Source organism: Balaenoptera musculus, chromosome 11 (genome assembly GCF_009873245.2).
Source record: "Balaenoptera musculus isolate JJ_BM4_2016_0621 chromosome 11, mBalMus1.pri.v3, whole genome shotgun sequence".
NCBI lineage: Eukaryota > Metazoa > Chordata > Mammalia > Artiodactyla > Balaenopteridae > Balaenoptera > Balaenoptera musculus.
The window spans coordinates 63831536-63853901 of NC_045795.1; the positions used below are offsets into that span (position 1 = coordinate 63831536).

A 22366-nucleotide genomic window follows, 5' to 3' on the forward strand; every position below is an offset into this window, starting at 1 on the left:
CTCTCATTGTTATGTTACAGGTTAGGAAGAGGCCACAAAAACAATTTCACCAAGAACAAAACACACAAGAATGTTTAATCACAAGCACTTTCTTTTTCAAAAATCTATGTTTGAAGTACTGGCAGCTGATTCCTTACATTCTGAAAATGAGTCAAGTAGTAGAAGGAGTGGGATATTCGGAATCAGAAAACCTGAGTTCTTCCAATTAGCAACTCTGCAACTTTGCACCACTTCAACTGAGGCTGTAGTTATCTATAAAATAGGGATATAACTAATACCTCTACTGTCCATCTAACAGCACACTTTGTGACATGCAAAGATCATCACGCAAATGGAAGTGTTTCTGTAACCTATAAAAACCTAAAAAACTATGTACTGTTATGACTTTCCCCTTTTTTGAGGGGAAAATGCTAGTTTCTCAAGCCATTCTGAATCTTAATCTGTAATTACAAATAACAATAATGAAACTTCCAAATTTGAAAGTAATTTAACATAATAATCAATGTAATGAAGACTGACCTTCAAAGAAAAGCGATATCTTATTCTGTTTCAGCTTCTACTTATTCAAAACAATGAGGAACAGCATTCAGAGTTAGTTTTAAAAAGTATGCTGAAAAGTCTCAATAGTAGAGGCCATACCTTGTGGTTTTGGACAAAAATGAGGTATGACTCAAATGGACCATCCACCCTATTCTTTTAAGTTGGTTTTAAAAGAGATATATATATAAGCACAGGACCACGAGATTGTAAGGGCAGCATCACTAGGCTAAGTATACAGCCTTCCAATGAAAGTACCTTAAAGAAACTAACATCTATTTGGAGTTCTGGTACATATATTTAAAAATAAAAAACTGTCCAACAAAAATCAGCCTGATGTGAAAGAGTTACATTTCATAAGTAATCAATAGGTAAGATATGTACATCTCCATTTATTTCCAGCCATGTTCCAAGGGTGCCACAGTGGCTGTGGTAAATGACAGGGAGGGTGTTGAAGAGGTTGTTTTCCTGAACTCTCTTACATGCCACAGTTTATACAAGAAAGGGCTCCTGTTTCCGATTAACATGAAGCCATTATTGGGTACTAAGATGAATTTTTCTTTATATATTTCCATAATGTTTAAAAATCATATAATGAACATCAATATTTTATAATTATTAAATACTCAAGCATTTGCCTGTCTGAACTAAAACTGACTCCAAATGAGTCAGGTTCAAGTTTACAAAATTTTATAACCCTAAGTTACAACACAATAGTTTCTATCCCCAAGTAAAACAACCAAAAGAACACATTCCAAAGTTAAAATAAAATAACTTTCCATCCCCCTTCATCCAGTGTGACAGTGATTACTGATGAGGGGACCTGGGCAGAAGAGCACAATTTTTAAAAAAATAAATAAATAAATTTATTTATTTATTTTTGGTTGCACTGGGTCTTCGTTGCTGCGTGCAGGCTTTCTCTAGTTGTGGAGAGCAGGGGCTACTCTTCATTGTGGTGCACGGGCTTCTCATTGAGGTGGCTTCTCTTGTTGTGGAGCACAGGCTCTAGGCACGCAGGCTTCAGTAGCTGCAACACGTGGGCTCAGTAGTTGTGGCTCGTGGGCTCTAGAGCGCAGGCTCAGTAGTTGTGGTGCACGGGCTTAGCTGCTCCACGGCATGTGGGATCTTCCCAGACCAGGGATCGAACCCGTGTCCCCTGCATTGGCAGGCGGATCCTTAACCACTGCACCACCAGGGAAGTTCTGAGCACAATATAATTTCAAGGAAAGTTTTCCCACTCCTAATTACCATGTTCACAGATGTAAGCGACCTACTCACCAGTTATAATCAAACCACGATGCATAGCTAGGAATAATAATGTGATTGGTCTGCTCTGTCACATTATCTTCACCAGGGTCAACTGACCGACTCTGATCACCTTTGCCAGGATCTTCATCTTCCTATAGAAAAGAAGCCAAAGTTCGGAGAAAGAGAACTACAGAGAGATATGGAAGAGCTTTCAAACTTCTAGTAGCAGGTTACAGAAAATGCAGCTAGCTGATCCAATTTCAAGGACCAGGAGAACAAATTTCAAGTAAAAATAGCCTTTCACAGTTTTTAAGGTACCTTCACAAGATGTCCAGATGAGATAGCGTATTTTATTCCTCCTTTTTACAGATGAGGGAATCAACTCAGAAAGCCCAAAACTTTTTCCACAATAGCCTGCTACTTATTTGTCTAGTTTTACCTAATCCTAGAATCACAAATCTAAATTACTAGTTCTCAATTTATTTATAAGGAGGTAACACAAGGACACTGAGACATAAGGATAAGGTTTCCCCAATCCCAAAGACTAAGTACTAAGTATCTGCCAACAGCGATATGTGCAATATCTCACTTATTCCTCACAATAACAGCAGGTACTGTTTATCATCTCTTTTGTGGATGAGAAAATGATGCACAGAGCTAACAAGACATAAACAGGATAAAACTCCAGAAAGCCCAGCTAGAGGGCCTACACTCTTAACCACTCTTACTGATGAAAATTGGTCCTGACTTTTATCACATTTATGTAGGTTTTGCAAATGATTCCACCTAAAAACCTGGTTTTGCTAATACAATAATTTCAAAAAGCACTGCTTTAGGTCAAAACACAAGAACATTTTTTATGCTACCAGTAAACAGTAATAATTACTTTTTTTTCTTTGGCTGCATGTGGGATCTTAGTTCCCCGACCGAGGCCCACAGCAGTGAAAGCACGGAGTCCGAACCACTGGACCACCAGGGAATTCCCCCAGTAATAATTACTTTCAAATAATATTATCTAACATACTCTTTATATTCAAGGGGATCCAAGTGTCCCATAAATGTCCTTTACAGATTTTTCTCCTCAATACAAAACCTGATCAAGGAGTCCATATTATATATGATATTCATGTCTCCTTTAACCCCTGACTCCTTTTTGGGGGAGATTTTATGACATTAAAATTCTTGAAGAATCCAGACCAGACAGGTTGTAGAGCATCTACCAATCTCTATTTATCACAATGATTCTTCATAATTAACTTCAGATTAAACATTTTTACAAAGAATACTACAGGAAATAAGCTTATTAACATTCAGATATTTTCAAATTGTGTAGAGTTCTATCTATCAACCTTTTATCTGTGGTGTTTTTATGTTTTTAATCTTATAAAATTCTTTTCTGTTAAGAAACCAGTCAAATTTTGCATCATATTCTTTTACAATGGTTCCATAGTTTAATTTCTACCTTTAACTTAAATCAACCTAAATTTCCTGTGTTATGTTATTTTAGGTGAGGATCTAGTTACTGCTAGAAACTTAAGACAGTAGTTTCCTTAAGATCAGTGAATACCAAAAAAAAAATTTAATGCATGAAATCATCAAGGAAACTCTGGTTGTTACTTAAATGATATTGAAACAAATGTGTTAATATTGATGACAAAGGTAAGGAATTTTATTTCCCAAACAAGGGAAGCTAGCAAAATCTATGCTCATGGTTAATTTGTTTTTGTGGCATAGGTTCTACAATTCAATGTGATTCAATTCAGAAAATTTTCTTTATTCAGGAAAACTAGGGAGAGGCTGGTATTGAAATGAATAAAGGCTGACAGTCTACAGTTTAGTCATCTCAGTGAGGAAAGAAGCAGGATGACATCATGGGACTGGTGTTAGAGTAACCACCTCTAACCATCTTAGGTTTACGTTACATAACAGACTTGTCCATAGTTTCAAAAGTACTCCCACCTTTGGCATAAAAAAAAAAGGGGGGGGGGCGTAATTCTTTGGTTTTCTATTTTGGCCTCCTTTATTGCCACCCGATACTTTCTACTCTAAAAGATGACATCTTTTTACAAATGTAATATTCATAAATGTTTATGAGTAGCTATTTGAATCAAGAAGTTTGATTTTAAAGAAAAAAATCATAAGAACAGTTCAGCTGAAGAGCCATCTGTAGAAGAGTTTCTTGAAATACTTTTCCTTGAAATCCAGTCATGAATATTTTCATTTCATGACTGTGTAAAAAACAACAATAAGTGTCACTATGGGGGAAGTTCTCTGACTCACTGAAAAAGAAAAAAAAGAACTAACCATTTTCAGCATTAAGGAAGTTATTTCAAGGAGATTAAGAATTAGTTACACATCTTAACACAGTTAGAAATGACAACCTGAATAAACAAGGTGCCATTTATTTAAAGAGAAATAAAACCTTGCCTAAAATCCAACACCATCCTACAGCCTAATTATTGACATGTCTCCGCAGCAAAATTGATGAAACAGGAAGTAGCTGACTTTAAGGCTCAAAAAAGGTGAAGAGTATGATCAAAGGCTACATCAATTGTGGGCTGGGGCTGCACTAATAGAAATGGGAGTGAGAAAATCAAAGCAAGGCACGGTCCCTGCTCATCTGGAATATTGTGCAGCTCTGATTATTAACTTGCAACCAGGAGAGTAATGGAACCAGAAACTATAGCATATGAGGAATACTACCTGGGAAAATGGCAAATTCCTCTTGATAAAATTTGGGGGGTGGGTCAAGAAAGACACACTATTTTGGGGGTGTGTTAAAAAGAAATTAAAAAATCAGAAGGACCTCAAAATGGAATATTTCTAAGGAAACTTCCAAATCAGTGTTTCTACTGCTTGATACACAGGACCCTTAGAGTTACTGTTGCACCAGGCCTAGCTAAATCATTACCTTTCCTCCTGTTGTGACTGTTTCTTCATCCTGCTCATCTGCAAAATCAAAACACGTAATTCATTTAACAGGTAAATGCTCTCTCGGTTACCTGGAAACCTTAAGGTTTAAGGAATGATACTGGACAGAGAAAAGGAAAGAAACAGCATTATTAAAGCTAATTCACCTTGAATAATTCAGTAAATTAGAATTGTACACAGAAGCATAGAGGTGAGTAAAAATTCAAAGCACAAATCATTAAAATTCTCCAACAATAGGGAACTTATAATTAAATACTACTTGGGCTACAATCTTAGTCATGATCTTACTTAATAATAGGTAAGGAACTTGGTTTGGGCTCTTGCCTCCAGAGGTTTAGTGAAACAAAGTAATGACATTTCGGATCCCAGAGGAAATGAGTAAAGAATGAGGAGTAAAGAAGGAGGTGATAATCAATCCCTACAGACAAAGTCCTGCCAAGAGTGTTAATACCTTCTGAGGATAGGGGACTACAGGACCTAAATGTTAGTCTTGCAAAAGAACAAAGGCAAATCCATGTATAATTTAAACTAGGCAGCTGACTTCCATAGTGAAAAGTAAAAGTTCCACGGTGGAAAAGGTAAGAGGTTACAGCACAAATAATTACACGGTTAAGTTCCTGTAACATTTTATTTTTTATATAATTATTATGACCCTTGGCAGTGACTAAGGCACTGTAAAGTTTAAAGAGAACACAAGGAAGCCATTTTTTTCCATTATTCCTTCAAACAAATATTTCCAAGAATCTGCTATTTGAAAAGCACTAAATAAACTGCTTAGACAGGGGTCAGGATCTATAGCCTACAAGCTAAATCAGGCCCACTGCCTGTTTTTGTATGGAATCTGGGAAATTGACTCTTAGTGTGTTCCTAGTCAACAGTTAACTGATAAGAAGGGTGGTTCGCTGTGCCTAGACTGTGCACAACACAGCTTATGATAAACTTCTGCAGCCTGAAATTCTAGTATGTGTTAGGCAGAGGGTACCCTACATTACCAGTAGAAACACTGATCTCAAACAAGCTTCCCTAGGTGGAAACACTGCATGTGTGTTGCTGTGGGAAGAGCGCACTCTGTGCGATCCCTCACGTAAGGGAGAGAGCGTAAGGAAGCCTGCACCCAGACTCTGCCTGTGTTATTTCCCCTTATGATCTGTTTATGCTTCCTATGTTGCTGTGACATGTCAGCCATAAGTACAACTATATCCTGAGTTCCATCAGTCCTTCTAGAGAATCTCCAAACCTGGGGATGGTCTTGGGGATTCCTATCACACCTGTAAGTGAAGAATGATTTTTTTATTTTTAAATGGTTAAAGAGAAAATCAATAGAAGAATAAATATATCATGACATATCAAAAATTAATTGAAATTCAAATTTCAGTGTCTGTAAATAAAAGTTTTATTGGAATAAACCGTGATCATTTGTTTATATATTATGAATGGCTGTATCTGCATTACAATGGCAAAGCTGACTAGCTGTAACTTAGACCTTATAGCCCAAAATGCCTAAAATATTTACTATCTGGCCCTTTTTAGAAAAGTTTGCCAACCCCTACTTTAGAGGATATAAGAAGATGAGTAGTATTTTAACAGGTTATAAGGAACCAGCCTTCGAACATTTAACTAAATTTTATGCACCAGCCACCGTCCAAGTGCTAAGGACACGGGCTTCCCTCGTGGTCCAGTGGTTAAGAATCTGCCTGCCAATGCAGAAGACATGGGTTTGAGCCCTGGTCCAGGAAGATCCCACATGTCGCAGAGCAACTAAGCCCGTGCGTCACAACTCTGAGCCTGCGCTCTACAGCCTGCGAGCCACAACTACTGAGCCCGTGTGCCACAACTACTGAAGCCCATGCACCTATAGCCCATGCTCCGCAACAAGAGAAGCCACAGCAATAAGCCCGCACACCACAACAAAGAGTAGCCCCTGCTCGCTGCAACTAGAGAAAAGCCCGCGTGCAGCAATGAAGACCCAGTGCAGCCAAAAATAAATAAAATAAAATAAACAAATAAATTTATTTTTTAAAAAAATGCTAAAGACACAATGATGAACAAGAAAAAGTCCCTGTCTTTATGGAGTTTATATTCCAGTTAAGAGTGGCAGGAGATGGAAGAGAAAATAAACAAACAAAAAGATATCAAATGTTGAAAACTGCTATACACAGAGGGAGGAACACTCCTGAGCTCATTCTACGAGGCCACCATCACCCTGATACCAAAACCAGACAAGGATGTCACAAAGAAAGAAAACTACAGGCCAATATCACTGATGAACATAGATGCAAAAATCCTCAACAAAATACTAGCAAACAGAATCCAACAGCACATTAAAAGGATCATACACCATGATCAGGTGGGGTTTATCCCAGGAATGCAAGGATTCTTCAATATACGCAAATCAATCAATGTGATACACCATATTAACAAACTGAAGAATAAAAACCATATGATCATCTCAATAGATGCAGAAAAAGCTTTTGACAAATTTCAACACCCATTTAGGATAGAACCTCTCCAGAAAGTGGGCATAGAGGGAACCTACCTCAACACAATAAAGGCCATGTGTGACAAACCCACAGCCAACAACGTCCTCAATGGTGAAAAACTGAAACCATTTACACTAAGATCAGGAACAAGACAAGGCTGCCCACTCTCACCACTATTATTCAACATAGTTTTGGAGGTTTTAGCCACAGCAATCAGAGAAGAAAAAGAAATAAAAGGAATCCAAGTTTGAAAAGAAGAAGTGAATCTGTCGCTGTTTGCAGATGACATGATACTATACATAGAGAATCCTGGAGATGCTACCAGAAAACTACTGGAGCTGATCGGTGAATTTGGTAAAGTAGCAGGATGCAGAATTGATGCACAAAAGTCTCTTGCATTCCTATACACTAATGATGGGGAATCTGAAGGTGAAATTGAGAAAACACTCCCATTTACCATTGCAACAAAAAGAATGATATATCTGGGAGTAAGCCTACCTTGGGAGACGAAGGACCTGTATGCAGAAAATTATGGGACACTGATGAGAGAAACTGGAGATGATGCAGGTAGATGGAGAGATATACCATGTTCTTGGATTGGAAGAATCAACATTGTGAGGGTGTATATACTGCCCAGGGTGCAGTACCTATCAAACTACCACTGGCGTTTTTCACAGAACTGGAGCAAAGGATCTCACGGTTTGTATGGAGGCACAGGAGACCCCGAATAGCCAAAGCAATCTTGAGAAAGAAAGGCGGAGCTGGGGGAGTCGGGCTCCCTGACTTCAGACTGTGCTGCAGAGCTACGGTGGTCGAGGCAGTGTGGTGGTGGCACAAAGACAGAGGTGTAGATCAGTGGAGCAGGATGGAGGGCCCAGAGGTAAAGCCACGCACATATGGTCACCTTATCTTTGATAAAGGAAGCGGGAGTGTACAGTGGCGAAAAGACAGCCTCTTCGGTGAGTGGTGCTGGGAAAACTGGACAGCTACACGTGGAGGAATTAAATTGGAACACTCCCTAACACCATACACAAAAATAAACTCAGAATGGATTGAAGACCTAAATGTAAGGCCAGACACTGTTAAACTCTTGGAGGAAGGCATAGGCGGAACACTCCGTGACATGGATCACAGCTGGATCCTTTTTGACCCACCTCCTAGAGAGACGGAAATAAAAACAAAAATAAACAAATGGGACCTAATGAAGCTTAGAAGCTTTTGCACAGCAAAGGAAACCACAGACAGGACAAAAAGGCAACCCTCAAAATGGGAGAAAATATTTGCAAATGAAACAACTGACAAAGGGTTAATCTCCGAAATTTACAAGCAGCTCATGCAGCTCAATATCAAAAAGGCAAACCCAATCCAAAAATGGACAGAAGACCTGGGTAGACATTTCTCCAAAGAAGATATGCAGATTGCCAACAAACACATGAAAGAATGCTCAACATCATTAATCATTAGAGAAATGCAAATCAAAACTACAAGGAGATACCATCTCACACCTGTCAGAGTGGCCATCATCAAAAAATCTACAAACAATGAATACTGGAGAGGGTGTGGAGAAAAGGGAACCCTCTTGCACTGCTGGTGGGAATGTAAATTGGTGCAGCCACTATGGAGAACAGTATGGAGGTTCCTTAAAAAACTAAAAATAGAGCTACCATATGACCCAGCGGTCCCACTACTGGGCATATACCCTGAGAAAACCATGGTTCAAAGGGAGCCGTGTACCACAGTGTTCACTGCAGCTCTATTTACGGTAGCCAGGACATGGAGGCAACCGGGTGTCCATCGACAGATGAATGGATGGAGGGGATGTGGCACATATATACCGTAGATTATTGCTCGGCCATAAAAAGACATGAAATTGAGTTGTTTGTGGTGAGATGGATGGGCCTGGAGTCTGTCATACAGAGTGAAGTAAATCAGAGAGAGAAAAACAAATGGCATGTGCTAACACATATGTATGTAATCTAAGAAAGGGAAAAAGGGTGGTCATGAAGAGCCTGGGGGCAAGACGGGAATGGAGACGAAGACGTACTAGAGAGTGGACTTGGGGATATGGGGAGGGGGATGGGTCGGCTTAGACGAGGTGGGAGAGTGGCATGGACATATATACACTACCAAATGTAAAACAGATAGCTGGTGGGGGGCGGCTGCATGGCACAGGGAGATCAGCTTGGTGCTTTGTGACCGCCTGGAGTGGTGGGATGGGGAGGGTGGGAGACGCAAGAGGTAGGGGATATGGGGATGTGTGTGTATGTATAGCTGATTCACTTTGTTATGAGGCAGAAGCTAACACACCATTGTAAAGCAATTATACTCCAATAAAGATGTTAAAAAAAAAAAAAACTGCTATACAGAGTCTAAAAACAAAATAATATATTTCAGAGAGGAATTGGGTGGGTGGACCCTTCACAGCAAATATAGAGGGAAGCCTCTCTGAAAAGGTGACATTTAAGCTGCAACCTGAGAGAAGGACAAAGCAAGCATTCCACAGAGAGGAAGAAGCCAAATCAAAGAACCTCAGGTGCGGATGTACCCCATGACTTCACAAAACTATAAGCATGAATAGAAGCTGAGAGAAATGAGCGGGACACAAGAGCAGAGTGCAATGATACAAAGCATTAGCACTACAGATAGACAGTCCTAGATCTGAATCTGTGCTCTCTCACTTAATAGCTGTACACTTAGGAACGTTACTGAAACCCTCCAGTCTCTATTTCCTAATCAGTGAATCGGGGCTAACACGGTTTTATGGAGAAACGCAAACAGGTAGAATGACACCTGACAGGTACTCACATAACATAAAGATGGACACTGTTCCTTGATTTGTAAGTTAGAGACAAACATCCGCTAAAAGCAGACGTGCGGTAAGTTACAGCACTACCAACACTGAGTCATCCAACTCTGCAGAGGGACTATTTTTTTCTTAGGAAGTGACTAACAGAAAGAATTCTGGGTAAGGCCGTCAAAAATGAACTTTTTGTCCTTTGGGTCTTAGTAAACCAAAGGATAATCAACTTCTCACTAAATGGTGGTAGTACAATATAATGATTGCACTCTCTCTGGTCAAATTATACTATTTCATTTTAGTTTAACAGATTTTCATCCCTGAAGGAGTTTGGTACCCAATGGAAATAGACTTCTGATAATACAAAAGTAGGAGGGGCACCCTTCATACTGACTCCTAGATGGTAATACTCAATAAATGTTCTCTTCCTCCTTCTAGATGTGGGCAAACACACTCTCACCTCAGCCCCTGAATCTCGACCTTCCAGAGATCTCACAAAAGAAAGAAATGACTGGGTATACTTGGCTCAGTGGCATATAAGGCAAAATATGGATCAGTTAAAAAAACAAACAACTCTGATCAATAATTCTCAGTTGATGGATCAGTCACCCTTGGCATGGTTCAGGTTATAGCCAACGCAGAAAGTCAGATGCTTACATGATACATGGGAAGCCTGTTGGTCCCTGGATGAAAGGCCAGGACAACAATTTCAAATTGCAAGGAGCCAAACTCTCCAGCTATGGTCAGCAGCATCCACAGCCACAGCACTCCTGATTGAGACCTCAACTTGTTCACAAATACAACAGGAAGATCTCCTATACCCAGCACTAAAACTTATAATCCAGTTGGAACCCCATCCTTTTCCTAAAATTGGCTTCAATTTGACTCCTCTGATAAAATCTACGACAAAAATACTCTAATAGTCACATCACTTTTAAAAAGACAATTGTCCACTCCCTTAAAACTACAGAATTATTCTTTTTCGGGATATAACTTTAAACTATCATTCTATTTAACAAATTGTCCCAGTGAAGAGTATTCAAGTCTTAACAATATTTTACCTTTCACATTATTAAGAATATAAAACAAAAGACTGTTTATAGTTAGTTTTTGCTTTCTTGGCCTTTGATTCAGTGGGTAAGTGATGGCTGTAGAATAGGTGATATAAACTTATGGAAAATGAAAATTACTACTAGTTATTAAAGATCCATATTCTATTAATAATGTAAAAAACAATTACGATAGGATTTTGACAGTATCTCTTTTCATTGTTTATTTTGTTGACCTAATAACACCTTTATATAAACTGTCATCAAGACAATTTTCTGCTTTACTTTCAACATAACCAAAAATAGAATCATCCACTGATGTACAATGACAGGCTTTATGCCAGAAAAAGCAGGATGTATTTAGTGAAATGAAGTAGACAAACTCTCCCAAACACCCACTCATGTCTGCCATCAAGAATCAGAGCAGGAAAAAAAAAAAAAAGAACCACAGCAGTTTATCTGAAATACAGAATTCACTTGACTAGGACATAGTGAAATACAAGTCTCATTTTCCACATAAGGAGATCTTGAAAATCCCTATTAGGTCTAAAATCCCATCAATTCATAAATTTAATATATACTGAAAACACGAGGATCCCCTTTGATTTTTACAAATGAAGAAAGTAAGTGAGATCATTATATATATAACTTTCAGGAACAAAGATGTTTAAAACTATCCTTACTTTTAAAAACTGGAACAAGTGACTACCCTCAAAGCACATCCAAGAATTAGACCTTACTTGTGAAAGTGTACTCTATAACTGGAAAATAGAGTAAAAGGATGATGTGACTCTCATTTTATCCTGTTAAGGAAATTTTCTCTTTTTTAAAATATTTATTTATTTGGCTGCACCGGGTCTTAGTTGTGGCATGTGGGCTCTTAGCTGCAGTATGCGAACTCTTAGTTGCGGCATGCATGTGGGAACTAGTTCCCTGACCAGGGATCAAACCCAGGCCCCCTGCACTGGGAGCACAGCAGAGTCTTAACCACTGGACCATTAGGGAAGTCCCAAGGAAAGTTTCTGTTTGCTTACAAAGTATTAACAGTCAACAGATTTTTGTTCTGAAGACACAAAATCAATCTGCACACGTTGTGAAACAAATACTTCAGGCAGGTTATAAAAAGTGCTCTAATTATAACTGTTTCTTTAAAACTCAGATATTCTGATTTAGATATAATATTACCACCTTTGCTAGTCTGCAGGAAAACATTACGCTCTGAGAGAGGCAGATCAGTAAGAATGGAGAGAATGGATCATAAGAAATTAAATTTCCTAATATGGTAGCAAACTAAACAACAATGGTACTAACATAGCCATAGATAATATCTGTGCTAGAAAGCATAGCAACTGAAATCTCTCAGTAAAGAAAGGATTATCAAGGGAGCTGACATATTCAAGAGACAAAACTGTATAGATTTTCTGATTTTTACCTAGATCTGCTACAGTTCCTCCTTTAACAGGTGTATTTTCACTATCTTTCTTTGGGTTTACTAGAAAGAAAAAAAAAAAATTATGTTTTAGGGGGAAAGTTCTACTTGTTTTTAAGAAAACAGAATAGAGATCAAAAATTACACGACTCTCACTGCATCTCCACCATCATTCAGTACTTACCTTTGTGCAAAACCTACTCACCTTCATGTAAAAACCGCAAGCCCAGCTGAGAAACATTAACACTTAATGTAACAGACAATATTCTGTAATTAATTAAACAAGCAGCAATCTTTTTCATCATAAAAGCAAATAATACAGAAATAGAGAGTAAACCCTGAAAAGAACCTTTCAACCCCTTTACCAAAAGTATTTTTTGTGTTTTTTTGTGCACTTGTGGATTCCCATTTCTGTGCCATTCATTAAGCCAGACAAATTGAGGGAGAACCAATACCTTTTATACATCTATGTAGACTTCAAAACATTCTGAGGGTTTTTAAATCTTACAGATATAAAGTTATCATACTGTGCTTATTTCCTTAGTACTCTACTTTTCTACTTTTGTACTTAGTTTTCTACTTTTGTAACAGTGCACCTGTGTGATCTTTCCATGTATTTTTAGTTACGTCTCTTTCATTTTTAATAGACACTCTGTGTCCATGAGTGGATCATGAGGTAACTAGCCCTATATCAATGGAAACTTTATTTTCAATTTTTCATTACTGTGTAATCAACATTCTTTTATACTTATCTTTATGCATGCATGTAATTACTTAATATGGATTATGAAATTAAAACTGTTATTGTACAGTTTTTTAAATTTAATAGATACAGCCAAATTGTGTTAAGTGCCTTCACCAATTTATACTTCCATCAATAGCATCTGAGAGTACTCACTTCCTCAAAACAGTTGTACTTTGGGAATCATCTACTTTCTAAGTTTTGAAAATCACATGGATGAAAAGTTACTTTAATGATTTACATATCCTTGGTTATATGAGATTAAGCATCTTTTCATACATTTTTTGATCCTAGGTTTTTTAATAAAATTACCAGTACATAATACTTTGTCCTTTATTCTGTAAGGTTTAAGAATCTTTATACATATTTAGAGTTTTAATTCTCTGTTTGTTAAATGGGTAATGAATATTTTCTCCAAGACTAACACTTGTTTAAAGTACATTAGCATTTGGAAATTTACTTCTACAGTTTTGTTTTTATTTTATTGTTTTAAATTAATTAATTAATTTATTTTTTGGCTGTGTTGGGGGCCAGGCTGGGTCTTCGTTGCTGCACGCGGGCTTTCTCTAATTGCAGCGAGTGGGGGCTACTCTTCATTGCAGTGTGCGGGCTTCTCATTGCAGTGGCTTCTCTTGTTGCAGAGCACAGGCTCTAGGCACGCAGGCTTCAGCCGTTGTGGCACGCAGGCTCAGTAGTTGTGGCTCACAGGCTCTAGAGTGCAGGCTCAGTAGTTGTGGCGCACGGGCTTAGCTGCTCCGCGGCATGTGGGATCTTCCCGGACCAGGGCTCAAACCCGTGTCCCCTGCATTGGCAGGTGGATTCTTAACCACTGCGCAACCAGGGAAGTCTCTACAGTTTTGTTTTTAAATTGAGCACTTTAATCCACCTGAAGTTTAAATTCTTATATATGAAGAATACTAAAATTTACAGGACGTGTGGAACAGTTTGATCTTTTCCCATTTATTTGTGTTGCTAAATTCATAATAATTTTAATTTATTCACAAATATGGATCTACATTTGAATTGCCCATTCTATTTTTTCTTTTTTTGGCTGCGTTGGGTCTTTGTTGCGGCATGCAGGATCTTTCATTGCGGGTGCAAAGGCTCCTTGTTGCGGCACGAGGGCTTCTCTCTAGTTGTGGCGTGCTGGCTCCAGGGTGCGTGGGCTCTGTAGTTGTGCTTAAGCTCCAGGACGCATGGGCTCTGTAGTTTGCAGCACTGGGGCTCTCTAGTTGAGGTGCACGGGCTCAGTTGCCCCGCAGCATGTGGGATCTTAGTTCCCCAACAAGGGATAGAACCCGTGCCCCCTGCATTGGAAGGTGGATTCTTTACCACTGGATCACCAGAGAAGTCCCTGAATTGGCCATTCTATTCCACTGATGAATGCAGCCATTTTTGTGTCTAAACCATACTACATTAATTATTATAGCTTCCCAGTTTTAGATGGTTATCTCTTAGGACTATCACCACCTTCATAGTTTTTATTTAAAATTATTCTTTTGATTGCCTTTGTGAATTTTCTCTTCTATATGATCTTTAAAATATATTTGTGTGGTTTTTATTGCCCAATTTTGTATAACACGGTGATCTTTAGAAACTCATGTAACATTATAGATGGCTATATTTTTCATTTCTTAAAAATACAAATGACTACTTAAAAAAGAACAAAAAAGAAAAATGTTGTAGGGATTACAACACACATCAAAGTAAAATACATGAAAACATTACAAGACAGGAGAGGGCATAGGTTAAATTATATTATGGTAAATTTCATACATTTTTATCTCAACTAGACAACAATGATTCTAAATCGATTTGATAAATTAAGGATATATTATATACTGTAATCCTTAGAGCAACCACTAAGAAAAATATAGCTAAAAAGCAAATAGAGAATAAGAAAATCCATACAGACAGGAAGTAGAATAGTGGTTGCCAACACATGGGGAAAGGAAATAATTTGGACTAACTCCTAATAAGTATAGGGTTTCTTTTCACAGGGATGAAAACATCTGGAATTAAGACAGTGGTGATGACTGCACAACATAGTGAGTTTACTAAAAACCATTGGAGTGATTAAAATACACTTTAAAATGGTGACTTTTACGCTCTGTGAAGTTTAAAACTATGCTATATATAGGGACTTCCCTGGCAGTCCAGTGGTTAAGACTGCTCTTCCAATGCAGGGGGCATGGGTTCGATCCCTGGTTGGGGAACTGGGATCCCACATGCCATGCTGCATGGCCAAAAAAACCCCAAAAAAACAAAACTATGCTATATATAAAAGAAACCATATAAGTTCGAAAAGAAAAGAAAATAGAGGGGCTAGAATAGAACATTAAAAGCTAAAGAGGAAATGAGAGGGACAAATGGGAAAAAAGCATGATTGTAGACTTAAACCCAAACATATAGATAATTATGTTACATTTAAGTGGACTACATACATACTCCAATTAAAAACAGAAAATGTGTACATTGGGGGAAAGAACTAAGTCTCCACAAATTGATGTTTAAAAGCAATGCTTTACATAATTAAGGTGAAAGTAAAAGAATGCCAGAGAGGTACAAATTGAAAACATAAAATGTAAGAAAAAATTTATAGGACTGCTGAAGTCTTAAGTACAGTGGGGACTAATAAAACATAGAAATTTAATGAAAAGAATGTGGTGAGATGAGGCTTTATTATTATCAGAGAACTTAGATTTCAAGACAAGCACTATTATGGCACCTAGAGACATGATACAAGCCTCAATTCATCAGAAGAACACGATGATCTAGATGTATATGCCCTTAAACAGCAGAGCTTCAAAGTACAAGAAAATACAGGAAGAAAAAAATTTAACAGGAATAAAGGGACAGACAAATCCACAATCACAGTTAAAAACGTCTAACATCTGCCTCCCAATAACTGATTTAATTAGGTTAAATTGTACATAGATACGTACTCCATTTTTTCATATGTATATTGATTCTGTTGGGATTTTAAAACCATTAACTTTAAAGCATTACTAAATTTCGAGAACTTTTTGATCACAGTGTGTTTTCCCGATAAATAGCAAAAGTATACCAAAAGACAGGAAAAGAGGGAATTTCACATACGTTAACCTTAAAAGGGGAATCTATTAATATTTGAAAGTTAAGAACTGGAGACACAGAGCAAGAAGTGAATCATCCCATGGCACCGCTGAGAATAATTAAATCACATCTAACACTCTCATAGTCTAGGCAGAAGGATACAAACCATTTTTTGGAAGAACCACCTCCTCTATGTTGGGTACAGGTGTTGGGTCTTCCATGTCCTTGGTAAGATCTTCTTGCTCATCTTCCTCTTTCTGACTTCTCCGCTTCCCATAAAGACTAGCTTGGCTAAAACATAAAAGATACATAATCACAAACAAGACTGACGATAGCTACTTACAGCAAACAATTTCAGAGGCTTTAACTACACTGTTAGAGAATCTACGCTCAGAATCACTTAAAGGACAAACAGAAATCCAAAAAATTAGATACATTCCCCAAATTACATCTAACCAGTCAAAAGGAAAAGAAAATTTATAGGGCACAAGAAATGACCACAGAAATTCTGCAATACAAATTTGCAGACAGTATCCTAAAAGGTGCTTAGTGTAATAAAAAAAATATCTGCTACGGAAATACAGCACATATTTTATCTCAGATCATAAAGAATCACTTACATAAGAAATTTTCTCAAAGATACATACAAATAACTGCTTTTTGGTTTTTTGTGGTTTTCCGTATTTTCCTGGCTCTTTGTATCATCCAAACATCAGGAACTGCAAAGTAAAATCACTTAGGACGGTACTAACTTTTGTATTTTGTAAAAATTGCCATTGTTCTTTCACCACCAATTCAATCAAATCAACATTTATTTTTAAAACTAACACATGCCAGAAAGCATATTAAAGTTCAAACAAGAATGGAATGACTCCTTACCTTGAGGAATTACAGGGAATACAAGACAGAAATCATTAACTACCTCGTATAATGTGATGTGTACCAATACAAAGAAATGAATACAAGGACCACAAAAATACAACTCAGAGAAAGAGAACTGTAACAATTTACTAAAACGTTGGCAGTGTTTCAGGATGATGAGTAAAAGCATAAAAGCTTAAGAAAAAAAATTTCCCGTTTTGGGGTAGTAATCTAGAATACACCGACAAGGAAGGCAGAATGGAGGAAGAGCTTGCTGAGTCCTCACACTGCTGAGAGAATGCTCCAAGTTCTCTTTTTAGAGGGACAACATGTTGGCATAGGTTAGAATAAGGTATACAAAGTAAAAAAATTTGTTTAATAAAAATTACATGACAATTTTTTTTAAGCCTATGAAACTAAAGGTGGCAAGGAGGTAAAATACTTCAAAATGAAGGAAAGATGCAGGAAGATGAATAAAACAAACGTTAGGAAAACAGGTTTCAAGATGTTTTAGTTAAATAGACTATTCTAAGGGGAGACTTAAATGAGCAAAGTCCTGCTCATTAGAAGACAGATGCATTCAATTAAAGGACGCGCATACATTTATTTTGGGAAACTAAATTTGGTGGGGTTTATACTCAGAGTAGAGGCTAAATGCCACCAATGCGAGCATCCCAGACGTCACATTTTGGTTCTGGGACAACTCATGTCCTGGCAGCCCATCTTAGCCCGTAAAGGGGAGAGTAGCACATCTATTTCAGGCCCGGAAACATTTGGAAAAGTTGTTATGATATTCTTTACAAGGATCTCAGGTAGCTCTGAAATCTCTAAACATCAACAGTAAGTTTCAGAATACAAGTTTAAGAGATAAGGTTACCCTCAATAATCCCCAAGAAAAACCTATTTTGTTGTTTTAATTTTTATGTCACAGTACATGTGACTTGATAAAATAACAAAAATCTTTTTATAACTGTAACTGACTCATTAATATTATTTATAAAACTAAATAAGAGTTTCTTAACTTCCCTAAAAGCTTCTACGCATGGTTAAGAATGCTTCAAGTAACCTTAACCTTCAAGAAATAACGTGATTCAAGGCATGTTCTGGGCAACAAAAGGCAAATTTGGCGAGAGAAGAAAGTCACAAAAGGAAGCTGATAGAGAGAAGATGACTGCACTGTAAAGATCTACTTGATAACAGTCAGAAAATCGAGAAATTTACTACCACATGAAAAGAATAAATTTTGCAAACTGTCATTTTCTAAAACTAAACTATAACCTCTGAAAAACTGCTTAAAATGTATTTTGAGGGACTTTCCTGGTGGTCCAGTGGTTAAGACTTTGCCTTCCAATGCAGGGAGTGTGGGTTCGATCCCTAGTAGGGGAGCTACTAGGATCCCACATGCCTCCCCGCCAAAAAAACCAAAGACATAAAACAGAAGCAATATTGTAACAAATTCAATAAAGACGTTAAAAATGGTCCACATCAAAAAAAAAAGTCTAAAATATGTTTTGAGCTAGACAACCCTGAAATTATTAACTATCTACTTAGTACATAATCATAAAATTATTATGTATTGTCTACCATTTGTAAGTATCTACTTCAGGCCAGGCACTGTGCAAGGTCTTTAAAGTCTCACTTAATCCCCACAACAACCTATTCAATAGAAACCAAAATCTCCACTCAAGCAAGATTCACTAAGTACAAATGTGACTTACTGAATAAGGCACTACACTGCTGCAATTTGCAGAATATGGAGCAGACAGAGGTTCAACTCCTCTATAAGTCATTTGGATCATGTATGGGACAGGTGGTAAAACTGGAGAAAGACAGTAACTCTGGTGAATATAATTTCTTAAATTCCTTACCAGTCACACTTCTCAATACATACATTGATACAGAAAAAACGTTCTATTCGGAGATAGAAATGTATAAAAATGACATAAGATGCCCATCAGATAACATCCCATAACAAGATGAGCTATCAAAGCAAAGACTTCCAACCAAGTCAAAGTAAGACAAACATCCAATGTAAATGTAAAAATCTGCAAAGTTCTTTAGTCTGTTTCAGTGCCTTCTGAATCATGTTGCAGTTCTTACCCTTTCTTCCCACTCTTCTTCCGGGATTCTGTCGGTGTGGGAGGTGGAGGGGAAGGTGAATGTTTCCTCTTTCGAGCATTAGCTGATGCTTTTCTATCTCTTCTCTCTGGACTTCTGACTGGCTAGGAAGAAGTAAATGGAAGTAAATATCAGCTAGCTTTGCTGACTCCTCAGTTTCTACAAACCCTTGTCCAAAGGTGAGTTTTCACAAAGATAATACCAAACACAATGGCTCAGAGGAAATGGAAGGCACAACATTAAGCATCCTGGACCATAAGCAGTCAGGAGACTTTCCCTGACCTTCCAAGTGATGCACCATCAATGGGTATATTAGAACCATCCCACAGGTATTCAAACTGTGCTATAAAACAGACATGCCCAAACCCCTCACAACTAAAAACTGTTCCTGTTCAAATTCTGTGTTCCCAGGTGGGAAAAGCATTTTCAATAACCACTGGAAAAATATGAAACACATGCTATTAAATTAATAAAATACAAAGACTGGCTGAATGATCTTGTGAAAATGTACCAGAAACTACTCCTAGTTCATCATTAAAAGGAATATAAGAGAAAATGACTCAAAAGAGGTAAAATTCTACAAGATTGCAATTTATGATTTAAAAGTCAACCCACAGGCGTAAAACTATCCCTATTTGCAGATGACATGATCTTATATATGGATAATCCCAAGGAATCCACAAAAAAAACTATTAGAGCTAATAAACGAGCTCAGCATAGTTGCAGGCCATACATCAATATACAAAAGTCAGCCTGTAGATAATAAATTTAATACCAATTTAATAAAACAGACCATAATAAAGAAAATACACCTAAAATGATCCAAAGTATTGCACCTGAGGTTGAAAAACGAATCAGAGATTAAAACATCAATTAAACATTAATGACTGGGGGGCTTCCCTGGTGGCGCAGTGGTTGAGAATCTGCCTGCCAATGCAGGGGACATGGGTTCGAGACCTGGTCTGGGAAGATCCCACATGCCGCGGAGCAACTGGGCCCGTGAGCCATAATTACTGAGCCTGCGCGTCTGGAGCCTGTGCTCCGCAGCAAGAGAGGCCTCAATAGTGAGAGGCCCGCGCACCGCGATGAAGAGTGGCCCCCACTTGCTGCAAGTAGAGAAAGCCCTCGCACAGAAACGAAGACCCAACACAGCCATAAATAAATAAATAAATAATAAATTAAAAAACAAAAAAACAAAAAAAACCCAGACATATTATTAAAAAAAACCAAAAAACATTAATGATTGGGACTTCCCTGGTGGCGCCGTGGTTAAGAATCCGCCTGTCAATGCAAGGGACACGGGTTCAAGGCCTGGTCCAGGAAGATCCCACATGCCGCGGAGCAATTAAGCTCGTGTGCCACAACTACTGAGCCTGCACTCTACAGCCCGCGAGCCACAACTACTGAGCCCGTGTGCTGCAACTACTGAAGCCAGCGCACCTAGAGCCTGTGCTCTGCAACAAGAGAAGCCACCACAATGAGAAGCCTGTGCGCTGCAATGAAGCATAGCCCCCACTCGCCGCAATGAGAGAAAGCCCACACACAGCAACGAAGACCCAACGCAGGCAAAAAAAAAAAAAAAAAATATCCAAAGCAAATAGGGATGAACTAAAAATAAAAAGACATGAAAAAGACTCAGTTTTTAAATATTTTTTTCTTAAAGATAAAGAATGTATGGTGTGTGACAGACTTTTGTGAGAAAGTCTCGGGGCTGAAAATAGGTATGAAAGAACTACATTTTCTAAATTATTGGTTAAAAGTATATGTCTCAAAGATTTTTTCAAAAACTAAAATACAAAACAAAAAGCAAAAATCTTAAGTGTCCCCAATGAAAAAAGAGTTAAAATTACCCTGTAATGACATTTGGTTCACAAAATTAATACTCAGATCTAGAGAACAAAATCAGTTGTACTACCTTGCACACTGCATGGGCCACTTTAAATCTTAATGACCCTCTGAGATTCTCATGCCCCTTTTTGGGGGATGCCAGCTCCTGAGATGGTTGTTATGGCCATTTCGTAACTTTTATATACACTTGATGGCTGAGAGTTTATTAATGAAGATTTGATAACATTCAGGCCAAGAAAGAAGAAAACACCAAGTGAGAAAAACGGTGTCAAACCAAATACCTCTTCATTCTTTGTTGAAATTCGCTGACGAAAACTCACGGGCTTCCTGTTCTCATCCACCTCATAATCCTCCTCATTCATCCATTCATTGAAAACATCAGTGTCCAAAATCCATTTTGCATGAACCTAAAATCACATCAAAGCATGAATATCTACATAAATAATAAATCACTACAGTTTTTAAAGTATTCAAAATGAAAGTAGCTGATTTATTACACTCAAAGCCTTAACTGCATAGAACAGTTTAAAAATATGACTATTAGTGACATATGAGTGGCAACTTAACGATTTTAATTTTTATTCCACGTCTTTTACTGAGTAAACAGTAAAAAAGCATGACTGGTTTTGTGTAGACTGAGGCTTTGATAACCAAGACCCTGAAATTTGATAATCATGTCATCTTTTTTCTTTATTTCAGCTTTATTTAGGTGTAAGTGAAAAATAAAACTGTAAGATATTTAAGGTGTACGTTGTGATTCGATATACATAAACATTGTGAAAGGATTCACCCCCCCCCAGCGAGTTAATACATCCATCCCCTCACATATTTATCTTGCGTGCGTGTGCATGCGCGTGCACATGAGAACACTTAAGTCTACTCTCTTAGCAAATTTCAACTTTACAGTACAGTGTTATCAACTTTTGTCACATTTGACATTAGCTCGTCAGACCTAATTTATCTTATAGCTGAAAATTGGTACCCTTTTACCAACCGCTTCCTATTTCTCCTACCCCCCAATCCCTGGCAACCACTTTTCTACAGTTTCTAGGAGTTTGACTTTTTTTTTTTTTTTTTCTTTAAGATTCCACATATAAGTGGTACCATGCAGTACTTGTATTTCTCTATTTGGCTTATTTCACTAATCGTGGCATCTTCATCTTCACAAAAATCAGTGACAGAAACATTCAAAGGCAAAAGGCCAAAGTAAATCATTGCTTTAGGCATAAGGAATGTCTCTAGGTTTATACA

General features: G+C 37.8%; 1 protein-coding gene across 5 annotated transcripts in view; it reads right to left on the reverse strand.

Annotated features, from left to right (window-relative positions):
* SMARCC1 (SWI/SNF related, matrix associated, actin dependent regulator of chromatin subfamily c member 1) overlaps positions 1–22366 on the reverse strand; it is a 187467-nt gene that overhangs the window by 92682 nt on the left and 72419 nt on the right. For all 5 annotated transcript variants that reach the window (XR_005021809.1, XM_036868447.1, XM_036868446.1 and 2 more), the window contains exons 9-14: positions 21397–21522; positions 19250–19371; positions 16455–16579; positions 12475–12534; positions 4697–4734; positions 1816–1937 (exon numbers count right to left, since the gene is read on the reverse strand). Coding sequence is in view for 4 of the 5 variants with exons in the window: in XM_036868447.1 (XP_036724342.1) it covers positions 1816–1937; positions 4697–4734; positions 12475–12534; positions 16455–16579; positions 19250–19371; positions 21397–21522 (593 nt within the window). In the remaining variant the exon portion in view is untranslated. The remainder of the gene's footprint in view (positions 1–1815; positions 1938–4696; positions 4735–12474; positions 12535–16454; positions 16580–19249; positions 19372–21396; positions 21523–22366) is intronic.